This window comes from Pristis pectinata, chromosome 12 (genome assembly GCF_009764475.1).
Source record: "Pristis pectinata isolate sPriPec2 chromosome 12, sPriPec2.1.pri, whole genome shotgun sequence".
Classification (NCBI taxonomy): Eukaryota; Metazoa; Chordata; class Chondrichthyes; order Rhinopristiformes; family Pristidae; genus Pristis; species Pristis pectinata.
The window spans coordinates 39788692-39812766 of NC_067416.1; the positions used below are offsets into that span (position 1 = coordinate 39788692).

The 24075-nt window shown below is 38.5% G+C and overlaps 1 protein-coding gene across 4 annotated transcripts in view; it reads right to left on the reverse strand.

Moving 5' to 3' along the window:
- Window positions 1–24075, reverse strand: part of jmjd1cb (jumonji domain containing 1Cb) — a 204414-nt gene that overhangs the window by 60588 nt on the left and 119751 nt on the right. For all 4 annotated transcript variants that reach the window (XR_007957276.1, XR_007957277.1, XR_007957278.1 and 1 more), the window contains 6 exons: window positions 18663–18768; window positions 16305–16429; window positions 15708–15851; window positions 4396–4576; window positions 2756–4302; window positions 1111–1283 (listed from right to left, as the gene is read on the reverse strand). Coding sequence is in view for 1 of the 4 variants with exons in the window: in XM_052027380.1 (XP_051883340.1) it covers window positions 1111–1283; window positions 2756–4302; window positions 4396–4576; window positions 15708–15851; window positions 16305–16429; window positions 18663–18768 (2276 nt within the window). In the remaining 3 variants the exon portion in view is untranslated. The remainder of the gene's footprint in view (window positions 1–1110; window positions 1284–2755; window positions 4303–4395; window positions 4577–15707; window positions 15852–16304; window positions 16430–18662; window positions 18769–24075) is intronic.

A 24075-nucleotide genomic window follows, 5' to 3' on the forward strand; every position in this document is an offset into this window, starting at 1 on the left:
GAAGGAATTCAGAAGCCAAGGAATTCAGTTGACCTTAATAGCAAGAGGATTTGAGTACAATTATAATTAGAGAGAGGTACGGTGAGACGATATCTGGAATACTGAACACAGACTGGTCTCTCTAGGCAAGGAAGAATATATTTGCAATAGAAGTGCAGTTATGGTGCACCAAATTGATTCCTGGAATGGCAGATTTGTCATAAGAGGAGAGAAATGTGGTCCTTGAAGTTAGAAGAATGAGAGGACATCACATTGAAATATACAAAGATTTTAAGGGGCTTTACAGGGTGATGCCAGGTTGATGTTTCTCCAGACTGGAATGTCTAGAGAGAGGTGTCACAATCTTAAAAAAGGGGTTTGGCCATTAAAGGCAATTGAGAAGAAAGTACTTCAGTCAGAGAGTAGTGAATTATTGGAACTCAGTTGTTGAGTATATTCAAAACAAAGATGAAAAACGTTTTAGACATCGATCAAGAGAAATGGAATAAAGCAAGAAAGCGGAGCCAAAGTAAAACAAAATAACCATGATTTTATATGAACATCACAACAGGCATGAGGAGCCATTAATCTACTTCAGCTCCTATTTCTTGTCCCTAAGGATCAAGCCCTTCTAGAAACCAAGTTGTCCGCAGGTCATAATCCAATGGCCCAAAAGTATTCTGTGGGCAAATGTCATGGAGTCATACAGCAAGGAAACAGGACATTTGGGCCACCATGTCCATGCTCACGGACATCCATCACTATTAATCAGTCTTCTTGCACTTGGCCCATAACCTTTTACGCAAAGGCAATTCAAGTGCTTGTCTTGACATTTCTTAAACTCCGTCAGTGGCTCTGCTTCCACCACTCCATCAGTCAGTGTATTCCAGGTACTTGCCACTCTCTGGGTGAAAAAGGTCCCCCTCAAATCTCCTCCAAATCTCTTACCCCTTACCTAAAAACCAAATCTTTTAGTTTTATCCACCTCTGATATGGGGAAAATGCAGCTCTGTCAAACAATTAGCACCTTTCATTCATAATCACAATATTAAGCCCCCCATTCTATTTTAATGTGCCCTCTTTAGCATGACTCACAAATGCTTAATTAGTTTCACAGACAGGATGGCTTACTCTTTTTGATGATTGACACCTGGCTTAGACAAAGGTGGACTAGAACGCAGGACCAGTTTCAAGGGTCGATGAGGTTCAGCACTGGCAGGACGAACAGGAATGTGGTTTAATAACCCCAGATCATCAGCTGAGGTCACGGTGGTGTGCTGAGGTAGCCAAGGACTGGATGCATTCTGTTCCAAAAATACAGATGATTACATCAATAAATACTGCAGAAGCTGATAGCACAGAAATTAAGTGAAATTATTTCCTCAGGTAGAAACAGAATAAACCTGATCATTAAAGGAACATAAGAAATGCATTAAATATTTATTCTATTGGAAGTAATTCCAGCTACCCTGTTACAAGTAATCTTACTCCAGCTGCTTCTCAGTTTTAAGATACTCAAGTTAACTATACAATAGATATGTAGATGTGACAGAAGTCAAAAAAATTACACAACATAGAAACACGCAACTTTAGCCCACCCATTTATCCCATTTCCTTCTCCCTACATTCTCATTAACTTGTCCAGATTCTAGCACTCACCTACACACAAGGAGAAAATTTACAAATAGTCAATTAACCTACCAACCTACATTTGGAATGAGAGGGGAAACTGGAGCAGTCACATGGAGAACATGAAGATTCCACACAAAAGCACAGAGGTCAGTTTTGAACCTGGGTCACTGAAGCGGTGAGGGAGCAACAGTACAAGCTGCACCACTGTGCCGCCCTGATCTGATGAATTCAATTGGATCCATCCAATGCCTCCCAGTCAGTAATGTAATTAGGAAAAAAGAAAACATCATCTCCTATCATATGTTAATTCTTTGACAGCAAGCAATCTGCTTTTCTTCAACTAATGTGGTGAAAATGGGGGACAGGAAAATATAAACTAGTTCATCTTGACTGCTCTCAATTAAAAGCACTCAAGTCCTCAACTTAATTGTACATTTTAGCAAAACAAATGTTGAAATGTTTAGGGTATTTCCTATTACAATTATTTTCCACCTTGTATGATCCCCATTACCTCTCGTCATAAAGTTGGACAGCCATGCTGCTCCTATTCATTTATTCTTCTAATCTGCCTCTCAGGATCTATATATACCACCATCTGATTTTCTCTCATGCTAAGGGACATGATTTGATGGACATGTCCAGATCAAAGTCAGGCAGTACCCCAGAGAATCAAGTTTGGAAGTTTTAAAAGGGCTGCACCACCTGACTTATATAAAAAAAATCTATGCTTGATTTTCCTAAAATGCTATATCAGTAACTACTTGCCTAAGGCATACATAAAATCATTTTCAATGAACTAGATGCCATTTGAAGTCTTAACTTATTATCATTCCAATAAATTAGCCACAAGTATGAGGTATGAACTACCTAAAACAAATAATTTTGCAATCTTTCCAATAGCTTCCAATTAGAATTCATTAAAATTGTTTTTCTTTTTAAAGATGCAATTCTGTTAGTTGTATCAACCATTATCAATAATAGTTTACAACTTCAAAACATTTATTCAAGTAAATTAAACTTTAACATGCTACAGATTATATGTATCAATACTGAATATTGTCTTGGGTATTATTAAAATACAACCATAAGATACTTACAAAATCATATTTGAACAGTGTAAAATGTGTTTAACAAAGGAACATACCCTCTTAAAAGCTTCAGCACTCACTGAGTTTTCAGGGTGAATCCACTTAGGTGAGGCCATGCTTAGAGCCGAAGACAGATTCATGCTATTTGAATATTGCCATAGAACGGGATAGAGTCCAAGCTGATTATAAGGAGCAGGTGGGTGAGTCCGGCCAAGGAGCGGAGATGATTGCAGCTGTAAACACTGTTGCTGACACTGTGTCAATGTTAAAGGGTTTAAATTTCTTGCATGCACAGAATCTAAATGCCCACACACCAAAGATGCTGATGGAACTCCTGGTAACACTCTAGGAAGGAGATGGGAAGAGTGAACCGAGTGGGAAAGCACACTGCTGACAGCTCGAGCATCATTAGAACCAGAAGTCTGTGGAGAATTGGCAGAATCATGTGATGATACTCTTGCAGATAAATTAGAACTATTTGTCATCAAACAAGTTGAACGCGATGAAGTGTGAAGGGGGTGAAGATGTGGTTGCAAATATGGTGACAAAGATTTTGTTCCTGGCTCAGGCCCAACCAAAGCAGGATCCCTGTATACAGTAAAATGCTCATTTTTATCGACAATTAAAGGGCTTCTTGTAGTTTCCACAATTGTTCTTGCAGGCAAAGGCTGGAAACTTGATGACTCATTTTTATATCTTGAAGTTGACCTGGAAACTGAATCAGCTGGGCTGCGAGGATAAGAAACTTCAGGCTTCAGCGTTTCAAGTGAAGTAATCACTTTATTTGGTTTACTGATTTTGTTGATAGCATGAACAGAAACATTGGATTGTGGTCCTGAAGGATTCGATGCTTTTTCATTCTCCAAACTATTATTGTATTCAGTAACAACTGAGAATTTATTAACTTGAGATTTGACTTTGTTAATTCGGTTGCTCAACTCTGCATCTACCTCTGATTTTTGAATACCTGATGCATGTTTTTTTGAAATTGAATGTGTTGAGCTGATAGAATTAATTTCCAGTTTCTGAGATGCAACACTGAGGGAACAGGTATCGCCAGCTTCATGAAGCACATTTTTGGATAAGGTTCCATTACTGAAACCAAGTATAGGTTTCTGTACAGAAAAATTTAACAGCTTATCTGGAGACGGTTCCACAGATTCACTGATGGTTTTCAGTCCTACACCAGTGCACCCACCAGTTACTTTTTGCGATGTTATACTTTGTTGACAATCAACTTCTGGCTTATGGAGATCAATATCAACTAATTCAGGCCTCTGAGTTTCATTGTCCTTTTTAACCTCTTGCATCTTATTACAGTGAGAAGAGTTAGCAATTACCATCTTTTCCCCTAATTCTGTATTGTTCTGAAAGATTTTTTCATCTTTATTGTCATCCAAAATTATCTTGTTTGTCAGTTCATTTTCTGAACTCTGCTCAGTGGAAGAATCTAAGATGACTTTGTTAACAGAACTTTCAGACTCACTGCTTTCAGTGTCCGAGTTATTATTTGTTTTCAGTCTTTCTGAAGTCGCTTGCTTTTCATCTTCTAATGGCTTTCTCCTTTTATTAACCAACTGCTTTGTTTTGCTCCTTGAAGATTCTATATGAAAAATATGGAGTATGTTTAGCCAGTTACTATACTTTGCAAATAGTTAAGGTGAGAAAAAATGAAAAACAAAACACATGGTTTTACCTTCTTTTACAGAATTTTCACATTTATCCTCTGTCTTATCTTCTTCCAGTAAACTGCAATCAGATTCTTTCCTTTTATTTGAGCGGATGATTCGTTGTTGCTGCTGATTCTGCTTTCCTGATGAAGTCTGGGAACTCATCACTAATCGCGGACTATTGGCTTGAGCACGTGTATAATGACCCTAGACATGATCAAATAGTACTATTTATACTTTGCCTCAATATTTGTTACAATAGTTCTCAACAGATTTCAATAAACTTCATTACATCTACAATCAGGAGGTACTTAATGTTTATGTGGAAGAACACGATTGATAACTATTAATTCAGTTTGGAAAAGTGTGAGGTAAGACATGTGAGAGGTAAGCAAGACAAGGGGTTACCCTATAAATGGTTGTAGACAAAGATGTGTAGAGACACAAGTGAATTTTGGAGTTCTTGAATAGGAATGCATACGAGGTGGCAAAGGGGGCAAATGAAATACTTATCATTATAGATCAGGGCTTAGAATGAAAGACAAGAGGGGTCATGGTAGAATTGTACAAAATGCTTCACTAATTCATGCTATTCTGGTCATTACTTAATAGAATTGATGTGATAGCACTAGTAAACTCCTAGGGTACAGGATACTTATGAGTTTGTTGCCAGGTCTAGTGAATTATGGTTATGCTGAATGAGGCTGGGGTTTTCTTTGGAGTGAGGGGAGATTTAAACGAGGTATATAAAATTATGGGACATGTAAACTAGGTAAACAGTAAGGACCCATTTCTCATAGCAGAAGGTAATTAAGTGGAAAACACATAAAACTGCAGATGTTGAAACCTTTAACAAAAACAGAAATGTTGAAATAACTCAGCCAGTCAAGCAGTATCTGTGGAAAGAGAAACCAGTCCGTTTCAGGTCAACAACCCTTCCTCAGAGCTGGGGAAAAGTGGAGGATTTACAGTTTTCAAAGCAGAGCTGGGATTTAAAAGCAATGGGGTAATAAAAGGATACGAGCATGATAATGGGAAATGATGAGCGAGCAGTTTACCTTAAGTTGGCAAATTCAATGTTTCACTCCAGAAGGTTGCAAAAGTGCCTTGACTTAATACAAGATGTTCTTCTAATTTACATCCCTGACAGTGGGGGCCACAGACAGACAGGTCATAAAGGGAGTGGGATTAAGAATTAAAGTGGCATAGGTTTAAGTAAATTGATAGGGGGATTAGAGAGGAATTAAGAAATTTCATCACACAGTGATGAGGGGTGGATCTCATTGCCTGTAAGGGTGGTGGAGGCAGAAACCATCACCACATTTAAAAAGTATCTGGATAAGCACTTAAAGAATCATAAGAAACAATCTGCTGAAGGAACTCAGCAGGTCAAGCAGTCTCAGTGGGAGGAAAGGAAATGTCAACATTTCGGTTGAAATCCTACATAAAGAAGCATAATGTGCAGGGCTACAAACTAAAAGCTGGAAAATGGGATTGAATGAGTAGCTTCCATTTGTTCTATAATTTTCTAAAATTCCCAAGGGACATTCCTTTGCGCATTTTATCTTCTTATATTCTATCGAAATATAGCCAATGATTTCCATTTGCAATGCTGCAGATGTCTAAGAATTTGAATTTAGCATCTGATCTGCTTGCAAGATGCAAACTACAAAGGAAAGTTGAAAATCAAACTGTTACAGTTTTTGGGTGCACAGAAAGCCAGGAAGATATTCAGACTTGTATAACAGAAGGACAGATAACATGCTCTAGCTCTGACCACAATGATGCAAAGAGAAAAGGAACTAGACTTTGAGATACAGGGTGATAAGCATAGATTTGTTGCTAGCAATTGTCCACAGGCCAAAGTCTTTGGACAGCAAGATAATGCTTGAGCTTGTATGTGTATGGGAGGAAAAGAGTTGGAAGGGTGGGCCATGTATCAAGTAGGCTGGCAATGGTGATAATTGAAAGAGGCTAACACTTTAAAGGTAAAAATCAAATAGAGAAGCTCAGTAAACACATGCAAGACCACCTCAGAACTGATAAGGATAAAGAGAACAGTTCTTGTTTGTATTTCCAGTGTTTGATACAATCTTGTCTCTTGCAAATTTGTGTACACCAGAAGCATTTACAAGAAAATACCAGTAGTGAATCTCAGTATGATAGTTACTTGATAGATATTTAACCTAGTGAAGAATAAAACTCACAATAAATGGAAAGCTGGAATTCACGGGTGAAGAAAAATGCAATTTCTATTTACATTGCACCATTCACAACATTAGGACATTACAAAGTGTTTCATAGACAATTAATTACTTCTTGACACATAACAATGATGCACTTTAAGAAAACACGGCAACCAATTTATGCACAGAAATACTCAATGGACAACAACTTGGAGAAATCTGCTGGCTGAAGCCAGTGGTTCCTCCAGGTTCAGCGATTCTCATGCAAATCTCGGACTCCAGATTCATCTCAAGTCTGAGACTTGCTTAATGCCACTGCACCTTTAACTCTGCTGTGTCACTGCACTCCATGGCACTGGAGACCCCATTCAATTGAATGGAAATTCTCCATCTGGTAAATGGGGGTGGAAAGTGATTTTTCTTATTATTTTCATTTAATGCCAATGTATCAATGTTTTAATTAAATTTGGTTTTAATTTTCCAAGTTTTTTAACAATTTTTTTTATAACTGACATCACTTTAATAGTTCTTAAATTCTCCACATCAGAATCTGCAAACTCAGGTTTGATGAGAAATCAAAGTTCAGTTGCAGCTTTGCCCTCTGTCAAAGGCGACTGGGATATTCTGTGTGTGGAGCCTTGTCCTGGAAGCTTACTCAGAATTAAACTCTTGCTGTACCTCACCACCCAACTCCAAGATTACCCCTGGCATCTACCCAAGTTAACATAAGCAAGCAATAACCACAGGTTCCAAGCAGAAGGACTAGTAAAGGAAAATTTATCCCACAAGATAATTGACTGAATAACAATTTCAATAAAGCTAAATGAGGGACAAAATATCAAGAGGTCCCCTGTTCTTTCCTGAATAGTACAATGGGAACATTTATAATCAAGTCTATGGCCATGGGCATCAAGGGAAAAAGTTGTGCCTTGCACAATGTTGTAGTTACTAGAAGTCAATCACCCCAGCCCCAGGACATCACTGCAGGAGGTTATTAGGGCAGCAATCGAGGCCCAAACAGATACCTTATCAATGACCTTGCTTCGTTCACAAGGTCAGAAGAGGGGATTTTCAGTGATCATTGTGTGACAGCCACTTTCATTCACAACTCCTCAGCAAATGAAGCAGCTCGTGTTTGTATGCAGCAGCACCGAGACAACTTTCAGACATGGACTGAAGTGGCAAATAACACTTGTACGAAAAGAAAGTGTACCATATCCAACAAGAGAATGTCTAACCACTTAACCTTGATGTGCTTCGGTATTATAATCATGAAGTCCCCTCCCGTTAACATACTGTGGATCACCTCTGATGAGAAACTGGACCAGCAACAAGCAGTATGGATACACAAGCAGGTTAGAGGCTGGGTAGGCTATTCTGATTGCCCATCCCAAACCTGTCACCTCTAGCACAAAGAAGGGAAAGCAAAGCTTGCAAATAGGAAGACCACCACTATGCAGACTTGGAAATGTAATCGCCTAGCCTTCATCATGATCAGGTCTAATTTCTGGAGTTCTCTACCCAAAAGTAATGTGGAGTACATTTATCAAAAGGACTACAGTCATTCAAAGCAGCAGCTCACTGCCACCTTTTCAGGGCCATTTTGAGGTGGGCAGTAAATGGTGCCCTTTGCCAGCAACACCCAGGTCCCAGAAAATGAATAAATAAATAAATAAAGAAATGAGACTGTGGATGGGCTTTGATTTTATCGGCTGCATCACCAGTGAGAAGGCAACACTCCCTCAGAATGGAACCGAACTGTTATTCTAATTCATTTACTGAAGTCTCTGCAGTCATGCTTGAAACAAAGACATCTAATTTAGAGGCAAAAATATTACCCCTGAACTGTAATACCACATTACTATGGGCTTCAGATTTGGGGGGGGGGGGGGGGGGGGGCGCGGAATGGATACAGAAAGAAACACTGATGAATTGTAAAAAAAAAACCAGCAAAAGAAAATATGAGAGGCAAATAGAAAGGTATGCAAACAAAATTTATTATCATAGAATGTCAAATTAAGGAAAGCAGGTAACATGATGAGATAATATAAAACCTTGCTGTTTTGCAAGTTAAATGAGAGAATTTCAACCAAACCACATTTAACATTGGATTTCCCAAATGATTCAAGGCCATATTTAGAAAGTGCAGTAAATTACTGCTTCATGACCCACTACAAGGAGAGACTGGATAAGGTGAGGCTGATTTCCCTGGAGTGTAGGAGTCTGAGGGGTGACCTTATAAAGGGATATAATATCATGAGGAGCATAAATGAGGTGAATGGTCTTTTTCCCACGGTAGGGGAATCTAAAACTGGAGGGCAGAGATTTAACGTGAGAAGAAAAATATCTAAAGGGGACCTGAGGGGCAAATTTTTCCCCACACAAGATGGTGGGTACGTGAAACAAGCTGCCAGAAGAAGTGGTAGAGGCACACGAGTGAACATGAGGAAAGCACCTGGCCCAGATGGTGTTCCTGCCCGTGTGCTCAGATCTTGTGCTGATCAGCTGGCAGAAGTATTTGCGGACATATTTAACCTCTCCCTGCTTCAAGCTCAGGTTCCCACCTGTTTTAAGACGACCACCATCATCCTGGTACCAAAGAAAAGCAAGGTAACATGCCTCAATGACTACCGACTAGTGGCTCTGACATCCACCACCATGACGTGCTTTGAGAGGTTGGTCATGGCACACATCAACTCTAGCCTACCAGACAACCTGGACCCATTGTAATTCGCCTATCGGCAAAACAGGTCTACAGCAGATGCCATCTCCCTGGCCCTACACTCAGCTCTGGAGCATCTGGACAGTAAAGACACCTACGTTAGACTATTGTTTATTGACTACAGCTCTGCCTTCAATACAATAATCCCAAGTAAGCTTTGTCACCAAACTCCGAGATCTAGGACTCAACACCTCTCTCTGCAGCTGGATCCTTGACTTTCTAACAAACAGACCACACTCAGTGAGGATAGGCAGCAATACCTCCGACACGATTATTCTCAACACTGGTGCCCCACAAGGCTGTGTCCTCAGCCCTCTACTCTACTCCCTATGCACTCATGACTGCGTGGCCAGATTCTGCTCTAACTCCATCTACAAGTTTGCAGATAATACCACCATTGTAGGCCGTATCTCAAACAGCGATGAGTCAGAGTACAGGAAGGAGATAGAGAGCTTAGTGGAATGGTGTCATGACAACAACCTTGTCCTCAATGTCAACAAAACAAAAGAGCTGGTTATTGACTTCAGGAAAGGGGGCGGTGTACATGCACCTGTCTACATCAATGGTGCCGAGGTCAAGAGGGTTGAGAGCTTCAAGTTCCAGGGAGTGAACATCACCAACAGCCTGTCCTGGTCAAATCACGTAGAAGCTACGGCCAAGAAAGCTCACCAGCACCTCTACTTCCTCAGGAGGCTAAAGAAATTTGGTTTGTCTCCTTTGACTCTCACCAATTTTTACAGATGCACCATAGAAAGCATCTTATCTGCATGTATCATGGCTTGGTACGGCAACTGCTCTGCCCAGGACCGCAAGAAGCTGCAGAGAGTTGTGGACACAGCTCAGCACATTATGGACACCAGCCTCCCCTCCTTGGGCTGTGTCTTTACCTCTCGCTGTCTTGGTGAAGCAGCCAGCATAATCAAAGACCCCACCCACCTGGGACATTCTCTCTTCTCTCCTCTTCCATCAGGTAGAAGATACAGGAGCCTGAAGGCACGTACCACCAGACTTAAGGACAGCTTCTGCCTCACTGTGATATGACTATCGAACAGTTCCCTTATACAATGAGATAGACTATGAGCTCACGATCTACCTTGTTGTGACCTCGCACCTCATTGCACTGCAATTTCTCTGTAGCTGTGACACTTTACTCTGTACTGTTATTGTTTTACCTGTACTACTTCAATGCACTCTGTACTAACTCAATGTAACTGCACTGTGTAATGAATTGACCTGTACGATCGGTTTGTAAGCTTTTCACTGTACCTCGGTACAAGTGACAATAATAAACCAATACAAATAACAACCTTTAAAAGACATTTACACAGGTACAAGGATAGGAAAGGTTTAGAGGGTTATGGGACTAGCTCAGTTTGGCATGGACAAGTTGGGCTGATGAGCATGTTTCCGTGCTGTACAACTCTTTGACTCCATCACACTATTCAGGTATACAACTTTAGAATTCAGCAGATACCAGAGCATGGTGTTTATTTGACTACATTAGTAACTCAGCAGCCTGGATGAGTCATCTAAAAAGGAAGAATTCAATTCCATAATGGTGTCCCTGAATTAATTAGATAAATTAGCACTACAGTCTAGTATCTGTAATTATGACCATGAACTTATTGGTATCACGAAAAACTCATTTGATTCACAGATGGCCTTCAGAGGTGGAAAAGAAGTCTGCCATTGTCAACTGGTTTTGGCTATTTTCGATTTCAAATTCCAAAAAACACCCAAACAAGTTCCTCAGTTGTTTTAAATTGGAATATAAACTAAGGAAACCGAACAAGTCATTTGGCATCAACCTATATACAAGCACAAAAACGGCACCCTTTGCTCAGTAGGCCCACTGCCCTACTCACTAACATTTGGAGACTTGTGTCAACACTTGAACAGCTTGACAATCACATTCATAGAATCACACCAGACTCTATTATCACCATCACTTTGTTCCCCAGTTGGACATATGTACCACAGGTGACAACATAGTGGTACATATAGCCTGGGAGTCCTCAACATTGACTCCAGATTTCCTGAAGTCTCATTTCATCAAATCAAGCATGGGCCAGGAAACATGCTGATTACTAACCACTGTGCACTCTTAGCTGACAAATCAAGTTTCCTCCATGTCCAATAAGCACATGGAAGATTCAGAGGACAACATAGCACAGAATGTACCAACTGGGCTTTGAAAGATCATAATGTCACAGTAAACCTGTAGCAGGTTGTCAGCAAAGTAACACAAAGCAAGATTAGTTGCCTTCATCCTCACCAATCTACTTGTTACTACTGAATCTACCCACTTCAGTAAATTAAAATCAAAAAACTGTCAATGCTAGAAATCTGAAGTTAGAAGCAGAAAATACTGGAAATAGTCAGGTCAGACACATCAGTTCTGACGAAGGTCATCAGATCTGAAACATTAACTCTGTCTCTCTTTCTGCAAATTCTACCTGACCTGCTGAGTTTTCCAGCATTTTCTCTTTTTATTATTCATTTCAATAATGATTGGAGGAGCAACCACTACATGGTATTTGTGGAGATAAAGATGATAACATGAACGCACTTTGTTTTCTGCAGAGACACAAACATGTTAAATAAGAAAGCATCTCAAGCTGGTCATCCATGAGGAGTTCTGGAGTCAAGGTAATTGGCCTAAAACATTAACTTTGTTTCTCTGACCACAGATGCTGTCTGACACATAAAGCATTACCAGCATTTTCTGTTTTTATTAGAAATTTATTGCATTTACACTATTTGGCTTTTGGATCATAAAGGAGTGCTCAGCGGCAAAAATGTTTTTTATCACTATCTGTAAACTCACAGTCAGTCACATCTCTCACTCTTCCATTATTATCCAGAAAGGACAGCAACATTGGTTCAACAAATGGTTGAACAAAGTGCAACTTGATGAAACTACATGAAACTAAATATGCATGTTAAAGGAAGCTACAAAATGTAGTCAGAATTAAATGAACACCAAATAGTCCAACTAATAGAGAGGACGCACAACTTCTCCCATTTTCAATGATGTTGGTACTCAATGTGTGTGCAAAACACAAGACTGAAAGGTTTGGAATCATCCATAGGCAGAAGTGCCTACTGGATAGTTCATCTCAGCTTCCTTCAGAGATTGACACCATCACAGAAACTGGCATTCAGCCAGTTTAATTCACTTCACATGATGTAAGACTTAGCACACCAGATACAGTTATAGCTACGAGCATTTGGACTGCAGTGCAGAAACCTTAAGCTCCAGAACTAGCTGTGCCCCTAACCAAGCTGTTCGTGCAGTTACAACACAGTATTTACAAAATTCTGTTGAAAATCCCCCAGGTATGTACGCTCTACAATCTGACCAATTACTGACTGAACAGTCTACTTTTAATCATCAGCAAAGTAATGGGAAGAGTCACTGGTAATACAAACAAGCAACAACTGCACATCAATAACCTGCTAATTAATGCCTAGTTGGTGTTCTGCCAAGACCATCTGGTTTCAGATTTGCCTTTGATAAACATGGACAAAAAAATAAAATGAATTCTGAAGCTGAGGAGAAAGTAAATACCTTTCACATTAAGACCAAGGGCAGAATCAAGGAGCTCAAGTAAAATTGGTCAATGGGAACGATGTATGGTGGGTGGCAGGGAGTAGTGGTGGAAGAAGAGACTTCAGTGGATGGAGTCATACTTAGCACAGCCGATGATTATCGTGCTCAGTCTCAGAACTCAGCAGCAAGAGCAAGAGCACACCTGGGCAATATGCTACCTGCCTTGAATGGGTAGGGAATCACCATTAACAGGAAACTTGACTGTATCAGCAACATTCATACCATGGCTGCAAGAGTAAATCAAAGACCAAGTATTCAGTGGCAATGATTCATTTTCTGCTTCCACAAGCCACAAGGAAAAGACACATTTGGAGAAGAATGTGGCTCCAATGACTCAAGAAACTCAACACCATTCAGGACAAAGCTGTATTGCCATTCAGTTCACCACTGCCACATTCAGCACAGTGTGAATCATGTACAAGATAGATTGCAGCAACATGCCAAGGCTTCTTCAGCAGCAACATGCCAAGGCTTCTTCAGCAGCACCTTTCAAAACCATGACTTCTAACACCTGGAAAGACTCTCTAAGTATCCCAACCTGGTAAATTAATCACCTTTCCTTCATTGTCTCTGGATTCAAATCTTGCAATTCACTAACAGCATTTTGAAAGTACCTTCACACTATTAAGGCTGTTGAGTTTCAAGATGGTGGCTCAGTGCCAGCTCTCAAGAGCAATTAGAAGTGAGCAATTAATGCTGGCATTGGCAGCAAACTTCATATCCTGTGAATGAATAAATGATAAGAAATTTAATGAGCCAGTTATAAAGCAGGGATTAGGCCAAAAAACCTTAACTAGTGGAGAAATTATTTATCCTTTCAGTGAGGATCAGTGAAATAATTTCGAAGACACAAATTGCTAGACAGATTACGTGCCTACAGTGAACAAATATTAAAAATTAGAAAAGGTTCACCTCAATGTGGAATAATACGTTAACCTGTCAAAAATGAGAAAAAATAATCTTCACAAGAAAAAGTGAAATGTTTTACAGTAAACTTCAGAAACAGTCATTATGCACAGGAGCACAAATGTTAGTCTGTCAATGGGCACTAAACACAAACTTCCCTACTTCTGAGGGACTGTTATCCCAAGAAACCTGATTTAAACTAAATTATCATATACCTGGATTTTCAAAAACCATCAACAATCTTTCTCTGAAAATCTTGTACATGAAATGAAAGTAGTTGTTGTCACAGACACTGAATTCTAATTAGGGCAGCAATGTCGACTGAGAATGTGCAATCTATATTAAAAGCTTGCAATTCCAAACCATGATGGAATAAAATTAAGTCTCAGGCACAATATTGAAGGCGTGGGCAAGACCCAACTAAAACCCAAAATATAATTTCTTTATCTGAAAATCCAATTTTATGGTTTCAAAATGTTTTAAATTGAATACACAAAAATCTGCGTTATTGCATTTCTTTAAAACATGCTGTACTTATTATTTATAAGCAAGATGCTAACTTTCATGATTGAAGATAAAACAAAAGGCATAAATAGAGTTTTCCTCAGATTCCAAACTTTCACTTGTTGGACACCAGTTATCAATGTTTCAAGGGGAAGATGTGTGTAATTTTTAGTGCGACTTCTTTACACCATTTTAGGAAACACCAGACCATTGGGCTGCATTTACAAAGACCAGTGAGCTGCCTCAACTCACTGGTCATCAGCCTTTAAAGACCATTTTTACTCGAAGTGGATCTTCAGGTGCAATCTTTTCTTGGGAAGACTGCAAGGCCAGCACAGCAGAGCACCTCACTGTATAATTCAGAGGCTCTTCCCCTAGAATTGCTTGGGCAACCCCTAGCTCATGGACTGCCAAAGCTATCTTGAGATGGAATATTTATGATTAACTCAGATATTTGAACATTTAAAAGTCAATGTCAAAAACAAAGTAATTAAAAAAATATAAAAGCACTAGAACACAATTATAAATAAATATCTTATCTGAATGAATTAAAGCAAATAAAAAGGAAATTACTTTGTAATTATCCATCTACCTGCAATATTAAGTGCTGGGAAATCTGTAGGTGTTTGGACATCCCTGGAAGACTACATGAGCTCAGAAGGTCTAAACTCTATCCTGCTAACTGGGCAAAGGCTGGTAGTTAGGACTAGAATTGCCAGCTTATAAGCAGAAGATGCATCCCATTTGAGTCTCTTTGCATGTTGCCATTTGACATGCTCTTTTAAAGGGCAGGAATTAACAACTGTGGAAGATGAGTTGGATCAAGTATATGTACACTCAAGGTAAATATCAAAAGTAGGAACTGAACGTTAATTACTTACATGAATGAAACATTGTTTTCAAGCCAATTGATTTAAAGAACCTTATCTATTGATGAGGAACAAAGGTGTCCCTGTACATACACATTTATGGCAGTAAAATATGAAACGTTCATAGAATAAAAGGTTGCACTTTACTTAGCTTCGTTTCTAATTTAGCTTTGATGATGGACATTGGCCAGAATGTACTGACAATGAGCTGGCAGTTCTGTAGAGAACCGCTGGCTAGCTGCAGGTATAGAAACGTGGACTGAGTTGGAGGTCAGATGCAGGTATGCCATTGCTCACACAAAGATCCCTATATGTGCTGCATTCACTTTGATGTTCAGATGTGTGGAAGTTCAAGTTCCTCATGTTATAATCAACATATCAAATTAATCTACTGACGCCTTCCAACTGCCTCCAGACATTTGACTATTATGCTTTATTTAAACAAAAACAGACATTGATTAAATAAATCAGATTCTTTGTCTGGAAACATAGGAGCAATTAGCATTTACATGAAATAATAAGATTCTGAAAAACTCACATGAACTGCTGAACTGTTTTGATTAGAGCGAGACCTTCGTCTTGATGTGATGCCTATGTTTTCACCTTTCAGCAGAGAATGAACAACATCATCCAAAAAAGTCATTTGTACCATAGAAGGATCGACATTCTGTGGTTCTAGCACCTGGTTTGTTCACAAAAGTAGGACAGCATTTATAATGTGCAGCAAAAAAATTATACTTATGTTCTCATGTCAGAATACTGTACATTAAACCCTGCAGTGAATAAATGTTAATGCCATTCAGCATTGGTAATATTTACATATTTCCTATCCTCAACAGATTGCTGGACGGTATACATGTTGAATATCCTTTCAATATTCATTATTGTGGTTCACATCTGAAAAAAATGCCACTTTGATAAGGTAAGTGAAGTTTTCTAGCACCAGGAAAACTGAACCATTTTATGCATCATCACCTACCTTAAGGTGATAAACAAACATATATTCATAAAGTTATGCAAAATTTAAGGTAGGGATAATTTAGCTGAAATTTGTGCAATGTCCACATTTAATTTTTCAAAAAGAAAATGAACAAATTCATGCAGCCCTAGTAAACATCTCCTCAAGTCTGTTTACCTGGTCATTCATCACGATCATAGTGCGACTTAAAAGATCGTGGTAAGTAATGATACCAGTGAACCACTGGGTGGCAGAATCTTGCCTGTATACTCGTACTCTATAGCCGTTCAATGAATAGGGACCTGTAAGGTGCAAAACACAAATTGAGCAACTAGTAATTGCATAGGTAGAGAAAGGGCTGGAAATAATTTTTTTTACATCAGTTTTGCTGTTGTAAGAGTTGAATAACTCATCCTAAAAATCCTGTTTGTATTTGAGGATTAGAATCTAGGACACAGTGCTCATAACATTTAGCATGGGTATAGAAAAGGATATGAACCACTCCAAGATTTTAAAAAAGTCAGTGGAGAAGGGCCAATTTCAATGGATAAGAACAGATCTGGACTGGTTAAATAGGAATCAAAGCTTGGTAGACAAAATTTCAATTGAACAATGGAATGTCTTTAAAGTGGAAATGTTTCAACCTTCCTTTTAGAGGACAGTGAAAGACCAGGCTGCCTGGATGACAAAAAAGAAAGAGAAAATGACAGTGAAAAATAAGCATATGACAGCTGTCAGGTTGTTAAATGATAAGAACAAAAATGATAATAGGAAGTTCAAAGGGGAAATAAAAAAGGAAATGAGAAACAAAGAGAGATCATGAATAAAGACTGGCAGTAAACATATAAAGGAACCCAAAAATATTCTTTTTGCAAGTAAACAGGAAAGGGCTGTGAGAAGAGAGGCAAGGCTGATCAGACACTAATGAAATCTTTTCATGAAGGAAGAGTGACAGCTGAGGTACTAAATCAGCACATAGCATCACTCTTCTCCCAAGCTGAAAAAGCTATTGGCGACTCAGTAAAAACAAAGTAATACAAAAGAGTTACTAGAAAGGCTAGCTGCACTTGAGTGAATAAATAACCTTGTCCAGACAGGATGTATCCTAGGCTGTTGAGGAAAGTAAGGGAGGAAACAGCAGAAGCCAGTCCATAACCTTACAAACATCTACAGATACTAGCAACTAGAAAATTGTAAATGTTACACTCCCATTCAAAAAAAGGGGCATAGGGATAAACCTGGTAACTTCAGAGCAGTCAATTTACACTTAGTGTTGAGGAGAGTTCTAAAAACAATAAATCAGGGACAGAATTTGTGGTCACGTGGACAAAAGTTGGATTGATTCGAGAAAATTGGCATGGAATCGTTCAAGGTAAACATGACAATCTAATGACAGTTTTTTTTGACAAGGTAACAGAGATGGTTGAGGAGGAAAATGCAGTTGATATGTTATATATGGACTCTGCAAGGCTCTTGACAAGGTACAACATAATAGGTCTTTCATCAAGATTGAAAGCCTTGGAATAAAAGGGGATGTAGCCCGATGGATAGAAAATTGGCCAAGTAAAAGGAAACTGGGAGTAGTATTTACTACAATCTAATTTAAAAAACATCTTTATTTTGTAAATAAATGTGTCTTGTAAGGATTTTTCCGACTGGCAGGAAGTGCACATTGGAGTTTCCCCAAGAATCACTATTAGGACAGAATGCCCAAAAGGACAGGTAGGTTACAGATGAATTTTAATACTGAGCAATATTAAGAGTTACATTTTCAAAGGAGGAACAAGAACAGGTAATATAAATTAGAAGGCATAATTTTAAAAGGAGTACAAGAGCAGAGAGATCCTGGCATATGCCGTGCACGATTCCTTTGAAAGTGACGGAAGGTTGAGAAAATGGTTAAAAAGAATACAGAATCCTCAACTTTATAAATAGTGTACAAGGCAAGGAAGTCATGATTCAGGTTTATAAAATGCTGTCAGCCACAACATATCAGGTGCCATATTTAAGTAAAGATACAAAGGCTTTACAGATTAGAGTTACTGAAATGATTCCAGGGATGAGTAATGTGGATGAAATGCAGAAGCTGGAGTTGCCCTGGAACAAAAGAGGTTGCAAGAGGATCTGATGGAAATATTTAAAATTGTGAAGGGTACAGTTAGAATACATAGTGGGAAACTGTTCTCATTGGCTGTATGGTCAAGAACTAAGGGACTAATGGCCATAGTTCAGAAGTGACATGAGGAATTTTTTAAATTTAACACAGCAAGTGGAATACACTGTTGGGTGTACTAGTGAAGGCAGATTCAGCTGTAGCATTGTAGCTAAGTACCTGAAAGGAAAAAGAAAATCGCAAGAGTGGGAGAGGGGACAGTAAAGTGGGATTTGCTAGATTGTTCATACATAAAGCAAGTCCAGACTAGACAGGCCATTTGGCCTCCTTGCATGCTGAAACCATTCCACGTTGTATGAAAATTAAGAGGATATTGCTATTGATTTTTATAATGTTACCACAAGATAAACACAAAATAATACCTTGCATAAAAATTTCCTGAACTTTTTGTTCTTTAACCCAGGCTTTCACTTCTTCATGAAGCGGGGGGTTGTCCCTGAGAACTGGGCTCAGACTGTCTATGTCATCCTTTTTAAAAATAACAAGTGACTGTTATTTTGAAAATTTCAGTATGGTTGCATTAATTAACACTAAGCATACATTACTCAAAAAAGCAATCTTATGTGATATTTCTTTACCAGAGACCTAGCTAAACACACTTATCCCATTAATTTTATACATAAGTTTAATTTTTGCAGATCTAAACCAATGGTGCTTGAAGCAGTTTCTTATAATCGATATTCCAATGAAAAAGTGGTTGAGAGTAAAAACTGTTCAATATTCTGTAGCAAGATATAACAGCAGGGCATGAGATGAGAACTACACTGAGAACTCAATTTTGGAGGTTAGCCATTTCAATAGCAGGGTGAAAATTCAATCAAAATAGTCATTTCTCTAGTTGGCATAGCAATGTGCTAAATGGCTCAAGATTCAACACAGTTACTTACAGCCTTTAGGGAAGAAAATGAGACAATTAGACAAAAATAGTGTTAAAACATTCTGATTTTTACCATCAATGATATTAATTTAAGACATTATTCAAAACACAGCTTTTTAATTAATACTTAAGGGCCATGCATTCAAGCCTGCCCCATCTTCAATGTGATCATGGCTGATCTGCCGCAGGATTTTCTCTTCTATGCCAGATTCCTATTGCCCTCAACTCTTTGATCATTCAAAAATTTATCTACTACTTCTTTAAATCCCTCACTGATCTATCCTTCACAATCTTCTGGGTAGAGAGTCTAGAAATTCTCCACCCTCTGCAAGAAGTTCCAATGCACCTCAGTTTTAAATGACCACCTCTAGTTTTGTAATTATGTCCCCTTGTACAAGATTCTTCCCTAGTGGAAACATCTCGACATCTACCATGTCATGCACCCTAAGGATCTTATATTATTCCATAAGATCACCCCTCATTCTTCTAAACTCCAAAGAATATAGAACTAATTTCTTTAGCTGCAGATGATTGGGAAACCCTCTCAAGAAGTTAATTAGCCTAGTGAACCTATCTTTAGACTGCCTCCAATGCTAGTAATATCCCTTCTTAAATAAGGGGACCAAAACAGTGCAGAGTATTACAGGTGTGGCCTCACCAGTACCACATAAAATTGCAACAATACTTCTCCATTTATTAACCCAACCACCTTGCAATAAAGGTCAATATTCCATTTGCCTTCCTTAACACTTACACCTGCCAGCTTTTGGCAAATTCATGCACAAGAACATGAAGAACCCTCCGCACTTTGCTCATCTGCAATTTTTCTTGAACTGCAACATTCTAACTTGGAGGTGAGAGTGCTGGAATTGAGCCACAGATGATACATGAAATGTAAATAAATTTAACTAAAAGTGTTATTTTATCATTGTTCCAAGGTATTGGCTACATTATGCATTCAATGCTGACCTTGCATCACAACAGCTAGAAAAATTCAAAACTTGAAAAGAATATTGCATAACAGTTAAGACATTTCCTTCATCATTTATATCTTATTAATTGAAATTTGGCAGAATAAAGTTTCAATAAAAGGTTTTATAATGACAACTAACCCCATTCCCTCAAATTTACCTCCTCCACATCCAGACAACCTTGTTGGCCATGATGGGTCCAAAGCCAAACACAGCCCTAAGCAGCAGCAGAGTTTCATTTCAAGTGTGGTACTGGGGTTAATCACCCTGGAAACTTAGTCAGCAAAATCCTACTCCCATGTTTTTCAATGCTTCCAAATATTTCTGAATGTCAAAGCATTCAAGTATTAAAAATGAAATATAATTAAAACATTTGAAGATTAAAAATATTTTTAAGATATATCAACCAAAAGCTTTAACACATTAAATAATTTAAAAGTTTAACTACAAGTAATTTAGCTTATTCTGATCTTCCTTCTTCTCACAGCCTTACAATTCCAATTTAAATGAATGAACTCTCAGGCCCTGCAAAAGGTATTAAGCCAGGTCTCTTTTGGGAGTCCAGTGGTAGTGCAATTTCCCAGCCAGTGAATTCAAGACTTCTGCATCTGCGTGAGCACACTGGAAAATACTTTAGCTGAGAAATACTACGTTCCATGGGAATGCTATTGAGAATCCTGAGTCCATACTGGGGAGCAAGCCAGTCCACTCTTCAGTTTCTGAACAAGTTTGTCAATGACCTTTTGATTATTTCAATGTACACTTGATATATTTCCACTTCTCTTGACTTTATTTGCTTATGTTCTTAATCTACACATTCTTGAGGCAAAAGGACAATTTTCTCAGCTAAACATGAATAATTCTTATCCCCTTACTTGTATTCTCCAGCATAGGCAAGAAAAACTAATTGCTCTAACTTTGAAGGGATGGTAGAAACAAGGCGCTGAAGAGATGTACAATGGTTCTTTGAAGTTAGGAGAACAATTTGAGAAGGTTATTGTGAATCATACTAATCCTTGGCTTTAGAAACAGAACAAAAACAAGGAAAATATTAGTTCTCACTTAATTTTATCCTAATAAAACTTTAGGCTCCAAACAATCTGCTGCAGGAACTCAGTAGTTCGAGCAGCATCTATGGGAGGTAAGAAACCAGATGCAGGGATTTGAACTGAAACGTCAACAATTCCTTTCCTCCCACTGATGCTGCTTGACCTGCTGAGTTCCTCCAGCAGATTGTTTATTGCTCCAGATTGCAGCATCTGCAGCCTCCTATATCTCCAAACTTTAGCCTCCAACTGGAATTGTGTCTACCTTTCTGGGCAATATGCATTAGGTGGACATGGTATGTAAAAATACAAGAACATAAAAGTAAATCCAAAAGACCATACCACTTCTCAACTTTACTCTGGTCATTCAAATCATGGCTAATATTACACTTCATCTACTAACTCCCATGTATCCAAAATACAATTCACCACATTCTCAAGCTGAACACCAGTTGGAGCCAAAAGTTCAATGGGGGAGAGAATTCCAAAAATTTGCGACTATCATCTCTAGAAATTTCTCATCTCAATCCCTATCCTGAGGCAAAGTCTTCTAGTTCTAGATGCTTCAGATGGAAGAAAACAGCCTCTTAACATCTACCCTGTACATCCTCTCAGAATCTCAAATGTCAAGCAATCACAGTCATCCTTCTCAACTCCAATGACCATAGCCCCTACTTCTGATAACCCTTCCCATATCACTCACTCCAAACATCTCACTGCAGCAATGAATCAACTAAATATATGCTTCACAGACCACAAGGCAAGTATACGCTTCCCTGGGTATAGAGACAAAAATCATACAGCAATACAGATGGATTTGCATCAAAATATTACACAATTTCATGAAGACTTTACTTTTACACTGCAAACCTCTTTCAATATAAGGCAACATAGCACTTGAGTATCTAATTATTTGCTCTACAGGCACATTTACTTACTGCTTCTCATGAACCAGAACATCAAGATCCTTTGTGTATACCAATATTATATGTTATCATTTATAAATCATTTTCTACCAAACTGAATAACTTCATATTTTAACAGATTAGTCTCCATCTCTCACACTCTTGCCCATTAACTTAATGTGTATATATCCCTTTGTCATACCTCTGCATTCTCTGAACATTTCACTTTTTCCACCTAGCTTTGCTATCAGCAAACTTGAACTCATTCCACTTAAATCTTTTTGTCGAAGTCATTCATAACAGTTGGAAATAGTTGAGAGGGTGAGCTACCCCCAATTAAAACAATTGATTAACCTAAAATATATTGTTTTCCTGTTTATTCATTCCTCTATCTATGCCAATACATATTATCCCAGTCAAGTTCACGTAACAACATTTGGTATGCTTTAAAATGCCTTTTGAAAGTTCAGATAAATTGTATTCTTTGGTTTCCCCGATCTATACACATAGTAACATCCTTGATAAATTATTAGATTTATCAAACATTTTTCTATTTATAAAATAATAGTGACTGCCTAATCATTTGATTATCCAAGTGTCCTCATACCATATCTTTAATAATGGATAGTCTTTTGGCTTCAACTGATATTTGGGTAAATATAGTTTCCTATTTTCTCTCTCCTTCCTTTCTTAAGGAATAGTATGAAATTAGATACTATCCGACCTGATGGTTTTAGGTTTCAGGTTTTAGGGAAATCTGGAAGTTCAACCCCAAAGCATTCATTTTTTTTCCCCGTTGCCACCTCTTTCGGAACCCTGGGATACAGCATATCTGCATAAGGGAGTTCGCTCGCACTTGGACTGCCTAATTTCTTCAATATTTTCTCCTTAGTGACATTTTGCTCTCATTAATCCCTTGCTTCCCCTCTATTTCTACTACCCTTACTGGGTTTTCTACGGTTATGACGAACACAAAATGTTTGTCTATTGCTCAGGCTTTTTATTCTCCAATTTCTTCTGCCTTTGATTTCATGGAACCCACATTTATGTTTGGAATTTCATTCTTTTAACAATCTCTTTTTTCCTTAAAATATTTAATTGTAATTTATTCATGTACCCGATCTTCCCTATCATTTGCAATCATACAGCACGGAAACATTCCCTTTGGCCCACAGTATCCATGCCAACCATCAAGTATCTATATCAATCCCATTTTCCAGCACTTCTCTCATCAACTTTGAAGGCAATTCAAGTGCTCATTTAGATGCTTAAATATTGTGAGTCTGCCACCGCCACTCCCTCAGGCAGAGCGTTCCAGATTCCAACCAAACCCTGGGTGAAAAAAATTCTTCCCCAAATTCCTCTGTACCTCCTGTTCCTTACCTTAAAGCCATGCCCTCTAGTTTTAGACACCACAGAGTAAAGTTTCTTACTTATGTACCCTATGTCTCTCATTATTTTCTAGACCTCATCTGACCCCTTAGTCACATTCACTCAAAGGAAAACGTACCCAGCCTATCCAGACTCTCCTCATAACTGAAATGCTCCATCTTCTCTGCAACCTCCAGTGCAATCATGCCTTTCCTTTAGTGTTGTGACCAGAACTGCACACACTATCCTAGTGTGGCCTAACCAATGTTTTATGCAGTTGTACCGTAACTTCCCTGCTCTTACATTCAATGCCTCAGCTAACAAAGGCAAGTATCCAAGTATGCCTTCTTAACCTTTTTGTTTACCTATGCTGCTACTTTCCAGGATTCTTGGACTTGATTACCTCCTTGGGCTCTTCCATTCATTGTGCATGTCCTAGCCTAATCAGTCCTCTGAAAAGCATCACCTCACATTTATCAGGATTAAATTCCATCTGTCTTTGCTCTATCCACCTAAGCAATTCACCATCATCACCCTGTAGCCTAAAAGTACCTTCTTCACTATCAACACCACGATCAACTCTCCTGTCACCTATAAACTTACTA